Source organism: Gossypium raimondii, chromosome 4 (assembly GCF_025698545.1).
Source record: "Gossypium raimondii isolate GPD5lz chromosome 4, ASM2569854v1, whole genome shotgun sequence".
Classification (NCBI taxonomy): domain Eukaryota; kingdom Viridiplantae; phylum Streptophyta; class Magnoliopsida; order Malvales; family Malvaceae; genus Gossypium; species Gossypium raimondii.
This window is the reverse complement of record NC_068568.1, coordinates 9427196-9449147: the sequence shown is the minus strand read 5'-3', so window position 1 is coordinate 9449147 and position 21952 is coordinate 9427196. Positions and strand designations below refer to the sequence as shown.

The 21952-nt window shown below is 31.6% G+C and overlaps 1 protein-coding gene, 2 long non-coding RNA genes and 1 pseudogene across 5 annotated transcripts; 3 read left to right on the top strand and 1 right to left on the bottom strand.

Annotated features, from left to right (window-relative positions):
- Positions 1–4816: 4816 nt before the first annotated feature.
- Positions 4817–7911, top strand: LOC128040548 (uncharacterized). Its single transcript, XR_008195208.1, has 2 exons — positions 4817–5396; positions 7674–7911. It is a non-coding gene; the product is annotated as an uncharacterized LOC128040548 (long non-coding RNA).
- A 2164-nt stretch (positions 7912–10075) lies between these two features.
- Positions 10076–15643, top strand: LOC128040414 (probable CCR4-associated factor 1 homolog 11; annotated as a pseudogene).
- On the top strand, positions 10952–12356 carry LOC105779057 (uncharacterized). Its single transcript, XR_008195461.1, has 3 exons — positions 10952–11326; positions 12060–12139; positions 12309–12356. It is a non-coding gene; the product is annotated as an uncharacterized LOC105779057 (long non-coding RNA).
- LOC105780455 (protein root UVB sensitive 5) lies at positions 15536–20199 on the bottom strand. 3 transcript variants are annotated; one of them, XM_012604803.2, is made up of 15 exons: positions 19903–20199; positions 19769–19822; positions 19486–19655; positions 19237–19337; positions 18809–18867; positions 18555–18601; positions 18397–18475; positions 18248–18320; positions 17927–18016; positions 17731–17790; positions 17117–17230; positions 16588–16648; positions 16381–16499; positions 16210–16302; positions 15536–16137 (listed from the first exon to the last, which is right to left on the bottom strand). In XM_012604803.2, the coding sequence occupies exons 1-15, from the start codon at positions 20043–20045 to the stop codon at positions 15910–15912; spliced, it is 1491 nt and encodes a 496-aa protein (XP_012460257.1). In that variant the 5' UTR covers positions 20046–20199; the 3' UTR covers positions 15536–15909. The 3 variants fall into 3 exon arrangements, with proteins under 3 accessions (XP_012460257.1, XP_012460259.1, XP_012460260.1); XM_012604805.2 differs by having other exon boundaries at positions 19782–19822; positions 19903–19977; XM_012604806.2 differs by lacking the exon at positions 19903–20199 and having other exon boundaries at positions 19486–19612; positions 19782–19805.
- Between the last annotated feature and the right edge of the window lie 1753 nt (positions 20200–21952).

The window sequence follows — 21952 nt, the reverse complement described above, 5'->3', positions numbered from 1 at the left end:
GTGGGAAGCAGATTTAGCCACCAAGCCTTGTCTCCCTGAGCAGTAGCGGAGAAAGTTGAAGATTGTAGATCTTATCTCCCTAAGCAGTAGTGGAGCAGGTCGTATCCAATCTTATCTTCCTGAAGTTGCAGTGGAGTAGATTGAAGCACTATTTCCTATACTTCTGAAGATGCAGTAGGAAGGAATGAGGCTACCCGAAAAAGAAGAGTACCAAAGACCAGCATGACTGGGCAAAATTAGGCATCTGTAAAGTCTTTGCTTCGTCACTGTTACACAATAACGAGCAAAGAGAGGCAGCTGTAATACCTAAATTTTACCCGGCCCAAAATAATAAAAAGTCTATTATTTTTTTACATGTCCGAAACAAAAAAAGAGAGCCCAGAATACATGGCCCAATTTAAAACAATGGAGGCCCAAATTTCAATGGCCCAAAACGGATGAAACCCTAGGGTTTCTGGTCTTCAACAGCGCCGCAACCGAGCCAAGCCGAATCCTCCGGATCTTCCCCGATTTTCACCTGCACAAAAATAGAAACAAACAATATATGGAAAAGGAAATCAAAGATTTGAAAATAAAATCAAAAAAGGAAACAGATATTGTTTCTCCTTTTTATTTTTTCATTCGGCTATAAAATAGCCATTGTAACACTGTAATATGGATCTGATTTTCGAAATAAAAATAAAACTACAACTTTCACAATATCAGGAGCAAAAAAATTTGAATCAAAAGGTTGTTATTTTGTAGTTTTTATTTATTCTCTATCGTTATTTTTTTACTATTATATACATATTGTTAATAAATAAAGAAAGGAGAGATACAACCTCTGTCTTGAGTCCTAGATCACCGTGGACGGTTGAGGGTATCGTCTCCGATGAAAGACGACCGGAAGCCGAAAGGTTTCAGTGCTTTTGGGGCACTTTCGTTGGTGTTTTGTGGGATTTAAGCTTAGATCTAGGATCAGGGGTCAAGAAGGTTGAAAAGGAAATTTTTTACTTTTTTCGCCATCATGGATGGTGGTGCCGTGGCCGGGATCGGCAATGCAACACGGTGGCCGGTGACCGGCCGATGACCGTCCGATGATCGGCCCATCGCCTGAGGACAGGAAGGTTGAGAGAGTTTTTTTAAAAAAAAGGGTTTCTTTTGTTTTTTAGAAATGTTTTGAAATGAAATTTTTGACTTAAATTTGGCTTAAATAGGTCAATCAAAACGGCGCCGTTTTGGAAAGGGAGGATCCGCGCGTCGACCCGACCCGGACCCAGTATCCGCGTGTTTTTGCGCGGAGGGGAAAATTGCACTTTTAGCCCCTCCGCCTTTAAGTGTCTTTATAATTAGGTTTTTATTTTTTAAAAAATTCGCCCTGTAATTTATTTTAATTTCAATTTGACCCTCCTTGAACGACACCGTTTTAGAGGAGAAGGGAAAATTGCCCTTCCAGCCCCTCTATGTAATTCACGCATTCAATTTGGTCCTCCAGATTTTATTTATTTGCGGATTCACCTTTTTTTTTAATTTTTGTTCAAATTTAGTCCTTTCACATATTTTTCTTAAAATCAGTATTTCTAATAATTGTTTTTTGAAATTATTGTTATTATTATATGAATATATATAAATGTTTCTTTTGTATGTATTTATACCTAAAAAATTAATATTTCTTGTATTTTTTTATACATGTTTTATTAATTTTGATACTATTTAATCATTTTAAATTTATATATTTTCTTGGGTACATGTATATTTTGTTTGTTTATTTCAATCATCTTTTATTAATTTAGGTTTACATATTTTATCTTGTCCATTTATTTAATATTCTGCAGTCCATTATTTTATTTATTTGTTCATATATTTGTATTATTTTTATGCTATTGTAGTATTATTGCATTATATATTTAATATAGCATAACATTACATTTTTTCACTCGATTTTTTTTAAAAATCAAACTTTTTCAAAATGGATATTCTTTTAATTAAAATAAAAGCTCATTATTGGGAATTCAACACGTTGTGTCCTAACGTATTGGATGTGGCGCATTGATTTCTCGAAATGAAGATTTTTTTTAAAAAAAATCATAAAGGAAATTTTCCGAGTTTGAGATTCTAAAGGAATTGTGCCCTAAAGTATTGGGTGTGATTTCTTAAATCTTGGATAAGTGGATGTTCTTTTAAAGTAAAGGAAATATTCCGAGTTTGGGATTCTAAAGGGATCGTGCCCTAACGTATTGGGTGTGGTTTCTTAAATCTTGGATGAGTGGATGTTCTTTTAAAGTTTTATTGTTTAAGTATTCTGACCTAATTCATTTTGGAGGAAATTAGAATGTTGTGCCCTAACGTATTGGGTGTGGCGTTTTTGCTTCTTTGAATCGAAAAGGGTCTTAATATGCAACGCTTTAAGTTTTTTAAAGATTATATTTTTTCATATTCTCGACCTTAAGACACTAATTAATTAACTAGGTACCAATTTTGGGCGTTACGAGGGTGCTAATCCTTCATCGTACGTAACTGACTCCCGGATCCGTTTTTCTAAAACTCATAGACCAAAGCCGGTTTTTTTTTAGGTGATCTAATCACACCCTAATAAAAGATTGGTGGCGACTCCCAATTTTCATTTTTTCGAAAACCTAAATTTTTTTATTTTTCAAAAAAAATGGTTTCGACAAACATGATAGAAATATTAGTTATATTCATAATACTAAATACTAAATACTAAATAACAATCGACTAGCGAATGATAGAATTATCAATTTTATTTAATACTTACATGTGTTTCTGACTGTTGGTCTAATAGAAGCCATATATCTTCAAGAGAGGTAGGTAATCAAACATGACTTGCAGGATGGTTCCACCTAATTAAATAAACTTTTAGCATACTTTTATTTTTAAAAATTTACATAAAAATTGTAAAATCTAATATAAAATTTACCTCGTTATGCGTGGGAATGTATATGAGTGGTCTACTCGAGGACGTAGAAATGGAAAGCGAAACAATGCCCATGACTGCAGTAGTGACAGGCAACCTCCGATTTTTGCTTTCCTCGATCGTGTTGCCCCGCACATCTCCCTATATAACGTTGCCAAGACGGCAGACCCCCAACTCAATTTACCAGCTGCTCTAAAATCAATGAGTTTCAGCAGCCATCTTAGATGTACGCGGCTCCGTGACGAGTTTGGCATCAGATAACCTCCAATTAACTGAAGAATGTATGCCTGAGCATATCGTGTTCTTTCTATTTCGGTTGAATCTTCATCCGGATCTGGGAATATGTCTCGTAACCAGCCCATCTCGATCTTACCTCCATACATTTTCTCTGGAATAGAGCCCAAAAGCTCGTAGCACATCGGTCCCTAATCGCTAGATTGGGCAGACCCGGTGACTGGTACCCGTCCACCGGCAATCCCAATTGCAGACTGACATCTTCCTAAGTGATAGTGCACTCTCCACATGGAAGATGGAATGTGTGTGTCTCGGGTCTCCACCTCTCGATCAACGCACTGATTAGTTTCGGGTCTACCTTGTATTCCCGGCCTACCGTCGCCACGTGCTAAAAACCAGCTTCCCCCAGGTAGTTCTCTACAAACGGTGATGGAGGAGCATGCATATTCCGGATATTGCATTCCAATATCCGATCTACAGACTTTTATAACAAATAATAAATTATAATTATCTAAAAATGCATAAATAAAAAATTCTTAAATAATATTTAAAAATTAAATTTAACGCTTACCATTTTCATTTGTTCCACCGATATGTACTGCTTATCAAGACGAGTCAATTCTTCGGCCATTGCTGAAATCGTACAAATTTTTACGGTTTAAAAAAATTTATAAAAATAATTTTTTTTAAAATTATTTAAAAATAGGGATTTAAGAGAAATTTAAGAGGAACTTGAGAGCAAATTGAGATTAAATATGGATTTGAGAGAAATTTGGAAGGAATTTGAGAGCAAATTGAAAGGAAATTTGAGAGAGGATTAGTTTGTGAAAAAAAAAGGGGTGGGAGGTATTTATAGTTTTTTTTTTTTGGACCGTTGGGGGGGGAAACGGTCAAAAAATGACCGTTACCGTTTCTTGCTGGGCAAATCGCGTCCCAGAGTGCTTCTACGTCGACAAATCGCGTCCACGTCGGTAAGGCTTGTCGACGTGGACACAAACCGCGATTACGTGGACGCGATTTGCTGACACGTCCCATGACATCGCGCTGACGTGGACACAATTTAGGGGAAAATGGCTCATTCCTGTAAATAATAAAATACATGGCTCATTTCGATAAAATTTAAAAAATTAGGCTTTTAATAGTAAATTACCCTCAATTTAGCAGTTTTTTTGCAAACTTTATAAATGTTTGTATTATTTTTTTCGTCTCAAAAATATTGTTTATACCAATTTTTAAGAAAACTAACAATAAGATTATTAAATTAAAAAATATAAATTAAATTTTGTATTTATTCTAAATAAATATGTTAAATAATAATTAAAATTATTAAAGCTATGTTCATGTTAAAAATAATTTATACTAAATAATATTTAAACTGTTTTATGTTAAAAATAATTTATTAATAAAAATTACAAAATTTTATTAATTATTTTTATTATTCACACTCAGTGGTTGGTGGTAGAGGAAAGATTAAAATGAGAATTCAGCTAAAACATAAAATATTTGAGAATTTAAAACTTGATAATCGTTCATAAAACTCAATTTAAATTATTATAAACAACAGCATTTCAGAATTAAATAACCATATGAAAATAAAAAAAATCTTAATTAGCTGTTTAATTCATAATTGTATGATCATGAATATGAAGTGAATGAAATGAGAAACAATGGAGAGAAGTTTGATATTGTGTTGGTTCCTTCTCCTTTGCATCCCTTTTTAATGTCTTGAGCATCGATGTAGCGGAAACCATGTAGGCTCTTGATGACATTGACCACATCCTTGTGTTGGGATGCGAATTGGCCTGAATCTGGGATTTCTTCGGTCGTATTGCTTCTTCTGCCATTGTTGAATGCAAACCACTATCAAACCCTGACAGCATATTTGGTTGGATGGAATAGCCTATGCATTCCAACTCTATTCAATGGGCCCACTATAAACTGTTGTTTGGTTTAAAGTAATAGCCCATTATGGGTCGAATGGAATCAGCCTCTATTACTGGACAACTTGTATTAGCAATTCAGGGGTTGGGGGTCTGAATTGCTATTCAAAACCACCCGTAATAACATTTTTCCTTTTTTGGACCAAAATAGCATGCCTCTCTTCTTCATCGTTTTCACTTTCACTTCAGGTTTCTTCCTCGACATTTATCCCCAAAGTGAAGCCTAGAAATTAGCTCCTTAATCGACCAAAAATCAAGCATCCATTCGCTATCTTCATCTTCCTTCTAGTTGAACCTCCTTATTTACAGTAAGTGCCTTTGATTCCTTTTTTTTTTCTCTGATTTTTTTAGTTAAAGTTCTTTCGCTTCTTTCAACTTTTCTTTTCCCCTTTCTATTTGGATATAAACTAGCAAAGCAAATTGTGCCTAAATGAATATATTCTGTATCAATTAGGCCAGGAATGATTGAGTCAATCCTATGTTGGATGCATGAATTGAAGAATCTTGGACTGCCGTAATTACCATACAAATCCAAATGATTTCATCCTTTTTCTCCCATTCACTATTTATTACCTCAAATTTTCCCTTCTTCCTTTAACAAGGTGGTTTCATATAGTTTTTATTTTCTTTTAAATCCCCCTTTCTTTCAACATATATAGCTGGTGAAAATTTTATGCTTTGTGTGGCTATGATTAAAAAGCTTATTCATGCGTATACCAACATGCAAAGCGAAAGGCACGTTGAGAGATAGTTGCAAACAAGCATTGCTTTGGTAGCCGCTATTTCTGACCATTAATTTGCTTGATTATGGAATAACCAAATGACACAACAAGACAGGGTGTTTAACTTTTTCATACATTTCTTGAGCAAATGTTGGCAAGTTGGTCTTTATTTTTATGCTCTATTCTTGGCACTCTTACCTGTTTAGATTTAACCTTAAATATCCAAAAATAGATCCCTTTTGAACAACACATATGTATATATAATAAACAGGTGTTTGCAATTGCAGGTTCTTTCACGGGTGCAAACACAAAAAGAAACTACTATAGCAAAATAGCATGTAATTGGATACAAAAACATTTAAAAAGTTGGTCTCGCACTTGGTTTACACTTTTGTGTCATGCTTCTTAACATTTTTGTGTCATGCTTCTTACATGGGGAATTTGTATATAATTTTTAAAATATTTGTTGCTTTTAAGGGAACTTAATATAAATGTTTTGACTGTGCAAAATCTTAATTTTATGTCTGCCTTAGGATGAAATTTTTTAATTTCACTTGTCCCTATGTTCTGCTTGTTGTGTTTCCATATAAAAAAAGTTTTGGTTGATTAGTTTGGCAAAAGAGGATCATAGACTTTGCAAGAGTCTCCAAGCTTCCAATGTACTCTTTTTCCAAGGATTGTTGTAGCTTACTTTAGTGATAAATCTTCTGTATTTGAACTTCTAAGAGAAAAAAAAATAAGGTTAATTTTTTGTCATCACACCCGTTTGGGGCTTGTTTGGTTTTATGTGGATGCATTTGATGCATTTATTCTAGTGTTTGAAGTGGTATGTTTGGCAACGGGCTCTGACCAATTGGAGCCTTTTTCAGCTTCTGTACCATTACCAATTGTGGCAACTGTATATTGTGTTCTCTTCAGCTTTGTCTCTTCTGTTGGTCTTAGCTTTCTCCAGTTCTGTAACTTGAATAGTTTCAAAACAAAATTCATATTAGGCTTCCTTGAAATATCCATGTCTGACATTTTCCAACACATGCCAACCTAGGTATATATAGAGATATGATGCTCCAAATTGAACAATTTGTAATAAATTAATCACTCTCTGTTTATTAGCAACTGAACAATTTTCTTTCCTAATGAAATGCAGTTCAGTGACAAAGTGGTTGTGATCTTCATATCTCATACAACAGTTGCTGCTTTGGTTGTTGTATTCTTTGATTTAACACTTTGTCGAGAAAATGATGAAAGCAGAAAGGACATTGGATTGAACTAGTGGGAAAAGTTTTGCTTTTACAAATTAAATGTTAGGAATGATGAATTCTATGCACTACCCTTTAGACTTAACAAGCTTTTCCCATCAATTTAACCTTTTGAAAAATAAATATTTACTGGGACAAATTATTTGCTTTCCAATTCCATTTCTTAAGTTAGATTTATCTTCCTAATTTTCCTTTTCATCCTACATCTTTATTCAAGAAGCTGTTTTTTATTCACATTGGCTAATCTAACAGCTGCTTTTACCTCATGTTACACTCTCTCTTATTTTTCCTTTAGCTATCTGTGGTTCTTTTTTTACTGTCAAGTCTCAGTTCTATTTTAAGCTTAACGTTCTGCACTCTATGTAGTTAATAGAATGTAATGTGTTACCATGCACATTGTTTTTCGGGTTGATGATGGTTATATGCATTGGTTTCAAGTTGTTTATGCCTGTTGCATGTAGATGCCCTTTCTCTATGCAATTTTCGTTCTATGCCATTCACTTCATATTTCAATGTTTCATGTCTTCCAATTTTAATCTGGTTTATGTTTCATGTTTGACAAGTTTTTTCATTTAATCTATTAATATGGTTTGCTTTTATTTTGCAGGTAAGCTTGATTGTATGCTTTGAAGATATAGTTTTGCTTTATAATTTTTGTAATTTCTGTAAGTTTATCATCAAGACGTGTTGCATTCTTGTTGTAATATGTTTTGTATCTAACAAGACATGCCCTTTCAAGGTACGATTCTTAGGAGCTAAACTTGAGTCACTTATATTCAAATAGAGGGTTTTAGCTTCTCATGTATAAGCTATTGGTATATGCAAGAAATTGTTTGCTCTGACTATTTATTACTTTTAATCTTTTACTTTTTAGTTTAAAAGATAATTAAATTATTTGTTTCGCTAATGATATTTTAGCACATTAAATATGCATTACAGTTTAAAAATAATAAAGTAGGTTATATATTATGATTTTATTAATCCATATTTTAAAAATAATTATATTAAGAATGTTATTAAATTATATATTATTTTATTAAATTGTATTTAATAATAACTATTTTAAAATATTATTAAATTATATCATTACTTTTATTAAATTATATTTAGTAATAATCTTATTAAAATTTAATAACAATAACTATAATCATCTAACTAAAAAATTCTACTAAGGGTAATTTGGTCATTTAAGTCATTTTCCTTATGCTATTACAACATCCATTCCATTCAACCAAACACAAGAATACTATTACAGCTCTATGACATTCCATTAAACTAAACAATTAAATTACTGATTACCCATTACAGATATATTCCATTATATCTCTATTCCATTACAGCCATATTTCATTCACCCCAACCAATCTTGCCAATGTATTTGGTTGCAACGGCTATGAACAAAAGTAAAGCAAAAAAAAATGTACATGCTAATGACTTTTGGGCTTTTACATAGGATAGAGTAAACTATAAAAATGTCGAATCGCAGTGTCTGGTAACTCGATTATCATTTCTTTTAGATATGAGCTTTTTTTTATTAATTTAATAATAAATTTAACTCTTTAATATTTATACATTTTATCAATTTAATCTTAAATATAAAAATCCAACAAAGTTAACAAATGTGCCATACATAACCAAAATAAAAGGTTTGCTGTCAACTTAAAATTTAATCCCTCAACTTTTCAGATTTTCAAATTTAAGTCCAACTGTTAATATTGTTAAAATTATTTTGTTAAATTTAGATCTATTACAATGTCTTTTTTTAGTTACATTGTTACCAAATGAATATTTCTTTTATTTCAAAATGTCACACCAATAAATTTAACAAAAATTTAGCAATGTATAGCAATTTGACCTAAATTTCAAATATGAGACTATTTTTTAGAATAAAATTATATGGATTAAATTCTAAATTTGTATAGAATACATGAACCCATTGCATAGTTTAACCTTATTTTTTATTACTTTTACAGGTTTAATATAACTAGCTTCTAAAGTCACATGCTGTTATATTTTATTTTACATATTTAATATTTAATTAATTTTTCAAATATTGTATTTTTAATTGATGTAATTAACATAAAAATATTTTTATTTGAATTATTAAATTTAACTTATCAATTCAAATATTATAATAGAAAATTTTTAAATCATAATTAAAATATTTTTAACATATTCAACGTGTAATATGATTTTGCTTTGTATAATTAATTTAAAGTAATATTATTTAAAACAATAATTAATTAATCTTAATATTAATTAAGTGATGATTAATATTATCAAAATTCTATTTAAGTAATAACTCTACTTTACTTCAATAAAATTAGCACAATTTTTTTATGTCAAACTCTTTTTAACTAATAATTGTGATTTAATTTATAATTATAATTATTACAACCTGTTTTATTCAGGTAAGAATATTGTTTTATAATTAACACAATATTTTAATTAATAATTACAAATTAAATTATAATTATTTCTATTAAAGAGTTTTTAAAATATATAATTGCGACACCTTTTATATTATTATCTAAAACTTAAAATTGTAAACACTAAAACCTATATCTCACCCATGGAAACATATTACTTGCCATAACTTTCAAGGGCAAATTAGTAAAATCAACCAGTTTTTGTTTATTTTACATTTGTATATAAAATTCTAATTTTATATCCTTGAAAAACTTGAAAACATATTAGAGTCCACCCATAATTTCTTTTGTCATTTCCTAAAACCAATTTAGTAAAAATATTAAAAATTAAATTTTAAATTAGAAAATTATAAATAACGCAGTACCTTCCTTGTATCTATACACAATATCTTAGTAAGAACTCTGAACTTAATTAGGGTTACGAAAATTATATTTTATAAATATATATTCGTTAGAATTAAATTTGGATTACGAAAATTATCTTTATATATCATAGTTAGAATTGAATTAGGGTCATAAAATTATATATAGAGTTCAATAGTTTCAGCTTAAATTATAAGTTGAGAAAAGAAGAAAAATAATGTCCATTTTTGTGAACAGACTAGTGATTGTTAGGGAAGTATTTGCTGACAATTTGGAATACAAGTTTATGTTAATTCGAAGTGCATTCCACAACTTTTCTTTTGTTTCTATGAATACTGAATTTCTTGGTACAATTTTTAAACCAGACAAAAAAATCGTTCAATTAGGAAATCCCAAAATCAATTACAGGTTCATGAAAGTTAATGTCGATGTTATGAAGATCATTCAACTTCGTTTAACACTCTCTGATTCCCAAGGTAATTTGTCAGATTTCATAACTCCTTTTTATTATATATGGGAGTTTAATTTTAAAGATTTTGATATTGAAAAAGATCGTTATGATAAAGAGTCTATTGAGTTACTTAAATAACAAGGTATAGATTTTATGAGGAATAAGGAAAAAGGTATCTATTCGAGAGATTTTGACATGATGGTTCTGTTTTCCGGGTTGTGTTTCGGTGAATTGACTTGGATAACTTTTCATAATGCTTATGATTTTGGGTTTTTGTTGAAAATTTTGACTCAACATTCATTACCGTCTAATCTCAAGTCTTTCATGCGCCATTTGACTTATTACTTCGGTTATAGAATTTTTGTCATTAAGTACAATTCCAAGATCTTTAACTTACACGGTCGGCTAGAAAAGTTGGCAAAAACTTTAACAGCGTGTTTGGTTCGCTGTAATAGGTATACCATTACGCCCCGATTACGCGCCTATTACATTACCGACCTATTCTGGCGTTTGGTTCGTTGTTTTCCCATTCCGCACCGAATCGGTTACTCCCCCATTACATTGATTGCGCGTAATAGGCATTACGCCCCCTCAGCGTCGGTTACCCATTCCGCGTCTTTCCTTTTTTTCTCTTTTGTTTTCTGCCCTCGTCCTCAACGCTCCGATTCTCCCACGCTTCCTTGCACAGGTAATTTCTTTTCCCTCATCCTCTCCCGATGTTTCTCAATTTTTTCCTTTCCAGATTTCTACTTCTTCTTCTGGTACGATACGCTTCTTTTCTTCTCACATTTCTTTTCTTTTCTCCATTTTCTTTTCTCCAGATTTCTGCTTCTTCTTCCAAATTTTTTCCTTGTTTTTCTTTTCTTTTCTTTTCTGTAGAATCGATTTTGATTTTGATTTTATTTATCTTTGTCGAATTTCGAAACACTTCTGATCGGGAATATCATATAAGTTGGATGCTTTTCATTCGTGTCTAGACACTCATCGTCTTCTCTGAGAATCGATTTCATTTGTCGGGTAAAATCCCCATATTTTGCCTATTACTATTTCCCCTTTATTTGCATTCTTGCCTGTTGATTTCTTTGTTCTATTTTTCTTTCTTTATAATTTTTTTCTAATTCGAGTCTCTTTTTACTAGATCTATGTTTTTTCTGCTGTTATTTATAATCTCTTTGCATGCAATCTATTGTTTGGGGGGTGATTTTGGGTTCAAGTTATTGGGTTTGAAAATGTTGTTGTTTTCTTTTTTCCTGGTCAATTTTAGAAGACCATTTATATGTATGCTGTTCAAATTTTCGGGTTTGATTTGATTTTTTTTCCTGTGATAGAATCTTTGAAATATTGTTTTCTTTTTCCTCATTATATGTTACATTAAGGATAGTTGATTAGAAGTGGGATTTTAGTTTGTTGTAGAATATAAATTTGTAGGTCGAAGTTGTAATTAGTAGGTTACATTGTGAATTTGTGTAGTTGAAATGTTAAGTTGTAGGAGGTGTTGAGTATTTATTTAATCGTATTGTTCAAAATAGTTTTACTATTTTCTTTCATTTTCTTGAATTTTCTGAAAAATTAATGTCTTATGGTTGAATTATAGTATTTAAGTTAGCATTATATTCTAAATTTTATGGAAATAATTGGCAAAAACAAAGGGTGCAATTCATTTGTTTTATATGTATTGCTATTTAGAAAATAAAAAGGGGGGGTTAAACATATACTTAGTTAATAATTTTTTTATGTTTTGAAAATGAAGATGGCATTGCGAGGAGGTTGGCAACTTAAAAAGCTGATTGTAAGCTATTGTGATTGGGGAGGTAGTAGTAGGGGCATCAGGTATGATTTTAATCCTTCTGTTTTTTTCCACTTGTTAACTTTTATATAAACCTCTTGAGTATTATCTTCTAAACTTTCTGGCTTATATTATTTTTGGTATATTTGCTTGACACCTCTGGAGTAAAGTACTTTTTCGAAATCTCAATGTTTGTTTCATTTCTCTTTTCAGTTCCAACATTGCAATGTGTTTTTCTCGTATTTGTTTGCCTAATAAAGCGGTACCTTTTGTTAAATGTTTTCTTGATCATTGGCCAAGAGTTTGTGCTAAGATTTGCATTTCAACTTTAGGTATTATTCTTGTTTATGCTGTGGAGACTCGTATCTATATATAAACTAAACTATTGAACCACTTCGAGTAATTTGCAAATAATGAATGAATCGACTTCTCAAGCTAGTATTAAGTCGTGTCACTTTCATCTGCGCATAATGTGATGGTTTGATAGTTGAAATTATGGATGATCTAAATCTAGCTGTAGGTGATTAAATATATGATCACCAAAGTAGTGGCATCCATCTAAAGTAGTTTTCTACCTTCCTGGGATGAGTTTTGTTAAGTCTATATCATCATCCTCCCCTTGGCATATTGCATTCATTTTAGCTATAGAGTTATTTGCACAATTGGTGATTATCGTTTGACATTTCTCAATCTTCTATACTGGCCTAGTAGTCATTCTTCTCTCTAACCTTTCTAATATGTGATCAATCTGTCTTTGTTTTATTACAGTGCATCTCCCAACTACAATGCTACCACGAAACAAATTTTCCCCAATATTCACAAATCGATTCGAGGTATTTGCTTAGAAATTTTGGTAGGTTCGGACTGTTGTAGTTGAATGTTCATAAATTTGCAATCACGCGTGTAGTATGCTAACGGTAACATCTCCATTCCCTTGTTGTCCGGAGCTTGTGAGTTTGCATATGTTGCTAGGGAAAACAGGTTCGGAAGTGATCCCTAATTCTTTGAAGGGATTAACCATGATATGTTTATTTATTAAATGCAGTGTTGTTAATCATTGTTTTGAACATTCTTAATCTCTTGAATTGTTGACCTGTTTCCAACTTTTTAATAATATTTCAAGCTCTCTTGTAAACAATAATGTATAGCTTTCTATGTTGTGGGTCAGTCCATAAATTCACATAAGATGCATGGTCATTTGTTAAAGAAGAAATGCAAATCCAAATTTTCATTTATAATTGTTGTACTAACCACATTTTACTCATCATTTCAGTAATGGCTTCCATTTAGGCACTGTAACAATGTACTAAAATTACTTGTAATTCCAATGCCAGGAGATATAATCAATATCACACATTGCTCTAGCTCTAAGCAGCTCAAAGATGCAAGATGAAGTTCTAGAGAAGTTCATAAACGCCACAATAAATCTCCGCACATTTTTTAAGTAACTATCAACGAATAGAAAGGGAAATGAGAAGAAGCAACTATCCTCTATAGATTATACCATTTCATGAAATGCAAATAGATGATCATGGGACAAGAAATCGACCAAATATAAAATAACAGAGAAATATGATCATTTAAAAGTATACAAGGGAAAATAAAACAACATTCCACGTCAAGAGAGAAAATCTCACCCAGAATGACTATTTCGTGGTTTAAGATTTCACTGGGCAACAAAGATGAGCAAATAAACAAGCTACAGAACCATGTATATTAATGTCCTCTTTCGAAATTAATGGGAGATCTATTAGATACTCCGTCATAGCCATCTCGCATGGACGAACCTCTTAGTTTAATTCTTAAATATATGAATTTTTATGTTTATGCAAAATTTAATTCTTAAGTTATTTATTACTTCTAATATTTTTTAATTGTAGAATAATTAAATTATTTGTTTCATTAATGATATTTTAGCACATTAAATATGTATTATGGTTTAAAATTAATAAAGTAAGTTATATATTTTTATATTATTATATATCATGATTTTAGTAAATTCATATAAGAATAATTATATTAAGAATTTTATTAAATTATATATTTTTAATTAAATTATATTTAATAATAATTATGTTAAAATATGATTAAAATATTTATATTATATTATATTATTTTAATAATCTTATTAAAATTTTATAACAAAACAATAATCATCAACTTAAAAAAAATTTTGCTAAGGGTATTCTAGTCATTTTAGTTTTTTCCCTTATGCTATTACACCTCCATTCCATTCAACCAAACAATTGAATTGCTATTACGCCTCTATTCCATTACAGCGAACCAAATGTGTCATAAACGTTACTCGTATTGCTGGATTAAGCCATCAAGTAGGATCTGATAGTCATTTCATCTTTCATTGTTTTATGCAGATTAAGAATATGAAAGCTTTTAAGCAATGTAATCAAAAGTTACTAGTCTTAGCATTGTATGGATTGGTTTAAGTTAGAAGTATAATTTATTAGTTATTTTTATTTCTCATATATTGAAATTATATTATTTTTCAAATTTGATAGATTTATGAATTTATTCTAATTTTTACTTATCTACTTTATTTTAATGTTATATAAAATACATTAGTATTATCTTTGTTTTGGCCACCAATAATATTATAATTGCATATTTGTACATAGCACAAATACATTAGTATTACTGAATTTTAATTAACCCTAGGGAAGGGGCCTATAGATGGTTGCTTACGTTTTGCTATAACAACGTCATTACGTGCCAAAGTTTAATTACAAAGAGAAGAAGGGGGCAGAGATTGCTTTCTCTATAATTAAATTTAGTTTTTAATATTTATATTTTTTTGTTAATTTAATTTTTAAATTAAATCTGGTCTTCAACATTTAAAAAAGTCTAATTTGATCATTAATATTTCAAAAAAGAGTCTAATTACCTTTTTTTAAACATATATACTTACTAAATTGTTAAATATTTAAATATAACAGTCATATGATAATCAACGTGTACATCATGCTTCTTCTTCTTCTTTTTAACTTTTTTAATATATTTTTAATTTTAAAATTTTTATTCGTTAAAATATTTTTAGAATTTTAAATTATTTGTTAATGTAGCGTATAAGATAAATAGTGTCATACTAAAATAAAATACATATGAACTATCTCATTAATTGTCTTGCTAACATGGTTAAAAGATTAATGTTTTAGTTAGCATTTTCATTAAAAAAAAACTATTGAACTTTTTTAAAAAATTAATCATCAAATTTAACTAAAAAATAAATTATTAAAAATGTAAATATTGAAAAAACTAAGTAACCTATCAATTAGCTGCCGTAATACAATAATTACAGCAGTGAAATCCCATTGACCATTACCAATGGAGAAAAATATGATATTAGCCTGGATTTTGATTCTCAGCACCGCCATGGCAGTAGCACGTTGCCAAGATTATTGTTGAAGTGTGTAGATAACAACTCATTGATACCAACATTTAGTATATTGTTGAAAAAGAGTGTTAAGAAAGATGGTGTGAAACATAGTAGCATCAAGGAAGAAAGTGTAGTGATTTTCATGCTAATAGGATGATATCCTATCACTCAACCTACACATAGTTTGCATGGTTAGACATCGAATGCCTTTGACAATACAGCACTGCAGATGGATTAATATATAATTGTTGCCACATAAAAACGATCCTTCAACTTCAAGGCGCTCGTAGTTTTGCTTCGATCATTGCCTGATAGCTCAACTTGCATGTCTGTTTTGACCGCTTGTACCCATTTTCAAGCATTACAAGGGCAGCTCTGGTTCCTGCTCTGAAACATGGTGTTTTGATCACCGTAATTTCAGCATTAAACAGGACATTCGTCAATGGAGATTTCCTTGGGGACCCTCAAATTAATTTGATGAATATCCCATCCACCTTTATCCAGCTGTTGAATGAATTCGTTGAACCTTTCATCCATCATGGACAAACTTTTTGCAAGCTGATCAAAGATATCTTCTGAGACATTCAAGTTCTCGTGTAGCCAGTAGGTCTGCCAGACACTACGCAAGACAGAAACACTTGTAGCACCCACCTGCAGTAAATTTTAGGCATGATTAAGAGTTAATCTCAGAAGAATTGACTGAGTTTGTGTTAACACACATACCTTGAATGAAACAAAGACCTCAAAATCTATCCGCTGTTGGTTCACCACAACAATATATTTCTCTCTCGCATATAATCTCAGGAGAGTTTTCAGCTGTTCTAGAAAAGAAAAAAGCAGCTTCAGTTAATTGTATTAGAACTTATATACAACCAGCAAATAGTCAGGCAGTACCATCGAGGTGGATCTCCCACTGCCTAGCATCTCCTCCATGGGCACACCAAATATAATCCGTGGCTTTATGAATCTCTGCCATAATAAAATATTTTCATCCCTATTGCAGTCAATGCATCCTATGGGGACAAATGAAAAAGAATGGGTCATTGCCGTTGGAACAATATCTTCCTTATAAGCAATAGTTAAAAAGGTATATAAATTTACCAGGCACTCTAGACTGCAAAATATGTGATTCTACTAGCATACGGGCTCGCTTAAGATTTATCTGTCACAGAAGTCAACAAAGGAAGATTAGTCGTACCAAAATCAAACACTTGCAACTTTCCTAAAGGTTTTATTTTGACCTTCATGCTCCCCGGTCAGCATGTGTATATTGATTCCAAGAGAGCATAAACAATTATATAATATAGATCTGTTGAGGGGTCGGAGCTTAAATGGTACCATCCTCCCCATGAATGACTAAATGCCCTATGTCATGTAGTTAAGTTCATTCATGCGCAAACTCTTTAGTTTCCAGCTTTCCATGGTTCGGCTGTTTAGGCACTCCGATGCGTTCAGACTCTGTGACCCCATTAGGGTTCTCAACAGAATCAGGAGACAAAACCCTGATTAAGACAAGACCAAATGTGTCGAGGATCTAACCCCTCAACAAGATCATAGAGATTTTATCATGCATCTCTCCTAGGTACAGTTAATGTTTGGCCTGATGTACCCAGTTAGGAAAAGAACATACTGTGTTAAATTGTAGAGCTGAAAGTGATAGATAACGTAACCAGAGGTGAAGAAGCCGCATGCTTGCCCATGTTGACACCAACACCGGATATGATCTAACAAGGCCAGGAGTATCCTGCATTTGTTATTGTTGATACTCGTTACAAACATGTTAAAGCTACTAAGCTAGAAGCTGACAACTGCTCAAAAATTTGACCTCCATCAAGAAAGTAATAAAAAAGGGATAAAATATGCCATAAGTCCCTATACTCTTCGTAAATTTGGAATTTAGTCCCTATACTTATATTTCTAGGAATTTAATCTCTTTACTTTTCAGATATCAAAATTCAGACTGTTAACACTGATAAGATTATTTTATTAAATTCAGGTTCATTATAACGTCATTTTTTGGGTTACATTGCTACTAAGTGAGTATTTTTTTTTTAATTACAAAATGTCACGCCAACAAATTTAACAAAAAAAATTAACAGTGTTAACAATTGGATTTGAATTTTGAATTCTGAAAAGTAGAGGGGCAAAATTCCTAAAAGTAAAAGTATAGGGACTAAATTCCAAATTTGTGAAGAGTACGGGACCTATGATATATTTTAACCTTAAGAAAACTGCACAACATACCAGGATCAGTATGCCAAGAGAAAGACCAAGCAGCTGAGCAGTTACTTCCCAAACCTCCTCCTAGAAATTTTGTTCAATTAATTAATTACAAACTCAATTTTATTTTATAAAACAGTCATGTGTAACTCGTACAGGCAAAAATTTTACGATATCTATAAAGAAGCATGCCTGCTATAAGCCTATACATTTACATTACCTTAGCAGACACCTCTCCCAGATTTCCTGAGATAGCAAAATGGTTTTGAATCACTCGGAATGAAGGATCTTTAAGTCCTCTTGCTACTGCCTGGTCAGATTTCAATCTTCAGCAAATTAATGAAAAACAATTTACAAGACCAACTATTTTTAGCTTGCATTAAAACTGGTACAAGGAGCCATGTGTCTATTACTATAACTGGACTTAGGTATAAACATGATAGGTAGTTCTTCCCTGTTTTGTTTTATATAAAAGACATATTCATTGAGGATGAGTTCATATAGAAAGAGAATACCAGGACTAGTATGCCTGGTGCAATACCTTAGCAAGATTGCCAAGAGATGCCAGCGGTAGGAAATAGGCAGGATAAACTTGTGTTGTTAGATCAAATATGCTGCAAGATAAATTAAGATATTCAGTGGTATCTACCAATTCTTGTATAATTTAAGAACTCTAAAGTAAATACAAACCTTCCAGCACTGCCAATGAAGTCCGCATACATGCGCCACTGTTTAGGATCATCATCAAAGAGATTTCCAAATCGACCACCTAAAGGGAGAGTAATAATAACTAATAAGTTTCATCACCCAACTTTTTTGAGCTTAAGCTCTTTCAAAAATTGCCAGACCAATGAATAAGCGGCCAACAGCCCCAATGCCATCTTTGGACACCCATCTGCACAATGCAAACAGCTCAATGACATACAAGACCATGTAGATAAAAGGAAAAACAAACTTGATGCTTCCGTTATCTATAAACCATCTACAGGGTCAAGTCCACACACAATTGCAGAAAACCATTGTTCTTTTCCATTCTAGAGTAACAAGCACGGACATAAAGATTTCATGTAGACATAGATATCTTAAAATCATGGAAAGTTACCTAATAGCTGCAGCAGAAGCAGCAGCAGCAGTTCCTGAGAAAGAACCAACCCCAACAGCCTGCAATCCAGGGAAAAATAGTAATGCCACATAAGCTTAATAAAACAGAAGCAATGATGAATAAAAGATTCATCAAGATAAAAACTAATCTAGAAATGATATTGAAGCCTTATCTGCAAATTCACATACTCAAAAACCCACTCTGCTCAGCACCACCCAAAAATACACACTAACTGATACCAAATGAAATCAAATTATAATTATCGACATCAGAGAAAACTACAATCCTAACATCCTTCACCTTTCCATAGAAAGCAATAATTTTACAGTTTTAAAAGCATTTTGTCTTCTTTCAAGCCAAAATGGAGTGAAATATCCTACACATCACATACCCAAGTAAGGATAGTGGCCGGAGTTAGATTAACATGCCTTAAGAAGACTTGATGTAACTAAAGTGTGACAGATCCATCCAGTAACATTTGTGGGAAACTGTAACAACATGTATTGCAAGTAATCATCCGAGACAGACCCTGCATTGATTGAAAAAAGAAAAAGGACAAGCAACTGTGTTGATACTTGTTAAACAAGAGATATGCTCATCTGGACAATGTTAGAGGTGAATATATAAAGGAAAAAGAACAAAGAACAAACGAAAGGAAATGTTAGGTGTTAGTTTACCAGGGAAACCCGCAGGCAAGATAAATTCTTTGAGGACTTGTGGTAGCCAAGACAAATTTGGGTCAGATAAATTTGATCCTTGGAACTCGTTGCTTGTTGAATCATGTTTCTCAAGAAAAGCTCGAATCTGCAAATCATCATCATCATCATCATCATCATCTAGCATGTATCTGATCATCATAAAACATTGATCAACAGCAACCATTCAGATTCCAACTTTTAATAGTGCCATAGCCATATCCTTTCTACTAAATAAAAGGGAATGAAAAGCTAGGGAATAAACCTTTTAATAGTACCATTTCCATATCTCTCTAATAAAATCACTTGGTCTTGAGTTCTATGCAAAAAGAAAAAAGAAATGTTAAATTGAGGAAAGTGAAGGAAAATAAAACAAGGGGTTGATGAAGGAGCAGGTACCTATCATTTTCAGTATGTTGTTGCCCACCTTCTTTTGAAGAATGGAGGGTTCGAAGATTGCCTAATCTCTTTTCGATGGTGTTTCTTGGGGAACGAAAAACCGGTGAAGGGAATGGGAGTTGCAGAGAATAAGAGAGAGACATTTTAGGATGAAGTGAGGTTTAATAGATATTATTAGTTCATGAACGGTGGGTTTTGTAAGAAAAGTTGAAAAGATTCACTCTTTTCACTGTCGGAGCTGAAGAGGGAAGGCGTCACCCTCTATCTGCTTTCTTCCTTCCTTAGCCAACCAAATCCCGGAATTTAATTTTAATAGCGTTGCAAACCCGATATGAGAATTCTTGGGCAATTCGACTTCTCAAACCCAGCCCATTGCCCAATACTCAAAACGGAACATTTGAAGATTTTTAGAAAGAGAACTAACGTTATCGCATTGTAACATTTTAATCGTTGAGTTGTTGACGGTATAATGATAAACTGACATTGCACGTTAATTTATGTTAATTTATACAATCGGTCTTCATATTTTTTATTTTGAGCAATTTAATTTTCTTTTATGTTTTTTTAACTTTTTTTCTTTTTTTTCTCCATTATCTTCTGTTCTCTATCTGCTTTTCTTCCTTCTTCATTTTTTGACATAGTTTTTATGTTTTCCAATTATTAAGACTAATCCCTATACTTTTATTTTTTGAAAAATTTAATTTTTCGAGTTATACGAGTTTGTGGACTAGTTTTAACAAATAAATAACATAGAAAAGCTACGTTAAAAGAAATGAAGAAGGAAAAGAAAAGCAGAGGGAGAAGCAAAATAGAATGGAAAAATAAAATAAAAATGAAAGTTAAAAACATAAAAAAATAAATTGCTCAAAATAAAAAAGAGGGACCAATTGTAGAATTTAACCTAAAATTTTCATTTGAAATGATGATTTAATGTACTACGTCAACTTATCATTACACCATTAACGGCAATTAACAACTCAAGAATTAAAATATTATAACATGATAACGTAATTGACAAAAACGTAACATTTCAAACATAAGTGAGTAAAATGTAACTTTGAGGCAAACAAAAGTGACTATTTTAATATTTTACCCTTTATTCAATAATATTAACATAATTATTATTAAAACATACAACATTATTTTAACTAATATGTTTTAAAACTAATTTTTTTTATAAATAAGTTAAAAAAACATTCTAAAATATTATGTAATGCTAACAAAAGATTGAAAATCCTAAAATTTAGCAATTTTATTTTTTTTAATCAAATATTTTGATTGCACACGTTAATTACGTAACATAATTTTTACGCATTATTACTATAAATTAATTTATTTGATTGATCAAAAAAATATTTAATATCTTTGTGTATGTCGAAACCATTTTTTTGAAATTTAGAAAATGGGTATCGATTTTGGAAAATGGAAATGGGGAGTCGCCACCGATCTTTTACTGTGGTGTGATCGGATCACCTTGAAAATAATTTTAGGTCTGCAAATTTTTGAGAAAACAGGTTCGGGAGTCGGTTACGCACGAGGAAGGGTTAGCACCCTCGTGACGCCCAAAATTGGTACCGATTTGATTGTTTAATGTCTTATGTCAAAATTTTGAAAAGATTTTAAAATTCGATCCTTTTATTTTGAAGTTAAATTTGATTTTTAAAACTATGCATTTTGAGAATGATATCCTATTATTTGGATTAAACAAGAAAATCAAAACCCAATAAGTTAGGGTTTGATTTCACAAAATTCCTAAATATCGAACATTGCTTTTTATTTTTAAAATCCTCGTCTCGAGAAAATAACATGTCATATCCAATGCGTTAGGACACAACGTGTCGAATTCCCGAGAATGGGTTTTTATTTGAAATTTGTATGTTTGAATAAAAAGGGGTATTTTGTTACTTAAATTCAATGAAGAAAATTGAAGCCCAGTAAGATAAGGCACAATTCTCTTTGAAAATCTAAGATACCGGGTATCGCCCTTTTTGGAAACTATCGGTGAAAGTAATTCCCAAGACTTAAACCATGTCAAACGTAATTAATTTTT

What these genes read in the sequence shown, in the direction of transcription:
- LOC105780455 (XM_012604803.2), bottom strand. Translation starts at nt 20,045, where the DNA reads ATGTCTCTCTCTTATTCTCTGCAACTCCCATTCCCTTCACCGGTTTTT. An exon ending in CTCTTGGCAATCTTGCTAAG is followed by an intron (nt 18,017 to 18,247) that starts GTATTGCACCAG and finishes AAATCTGACCAG; the next exon opens with GCAGTAGCAAGAGGACTTAA. An exon ending in GTGGGAGATCCACCTCGATG is followed by an intron (nt 16,303 to 16,380) that starts GTACTGCCTGAC and finishes TTTCTAGAACAG; the next exon opens with CTGAAAACTCTCCTGAGATT.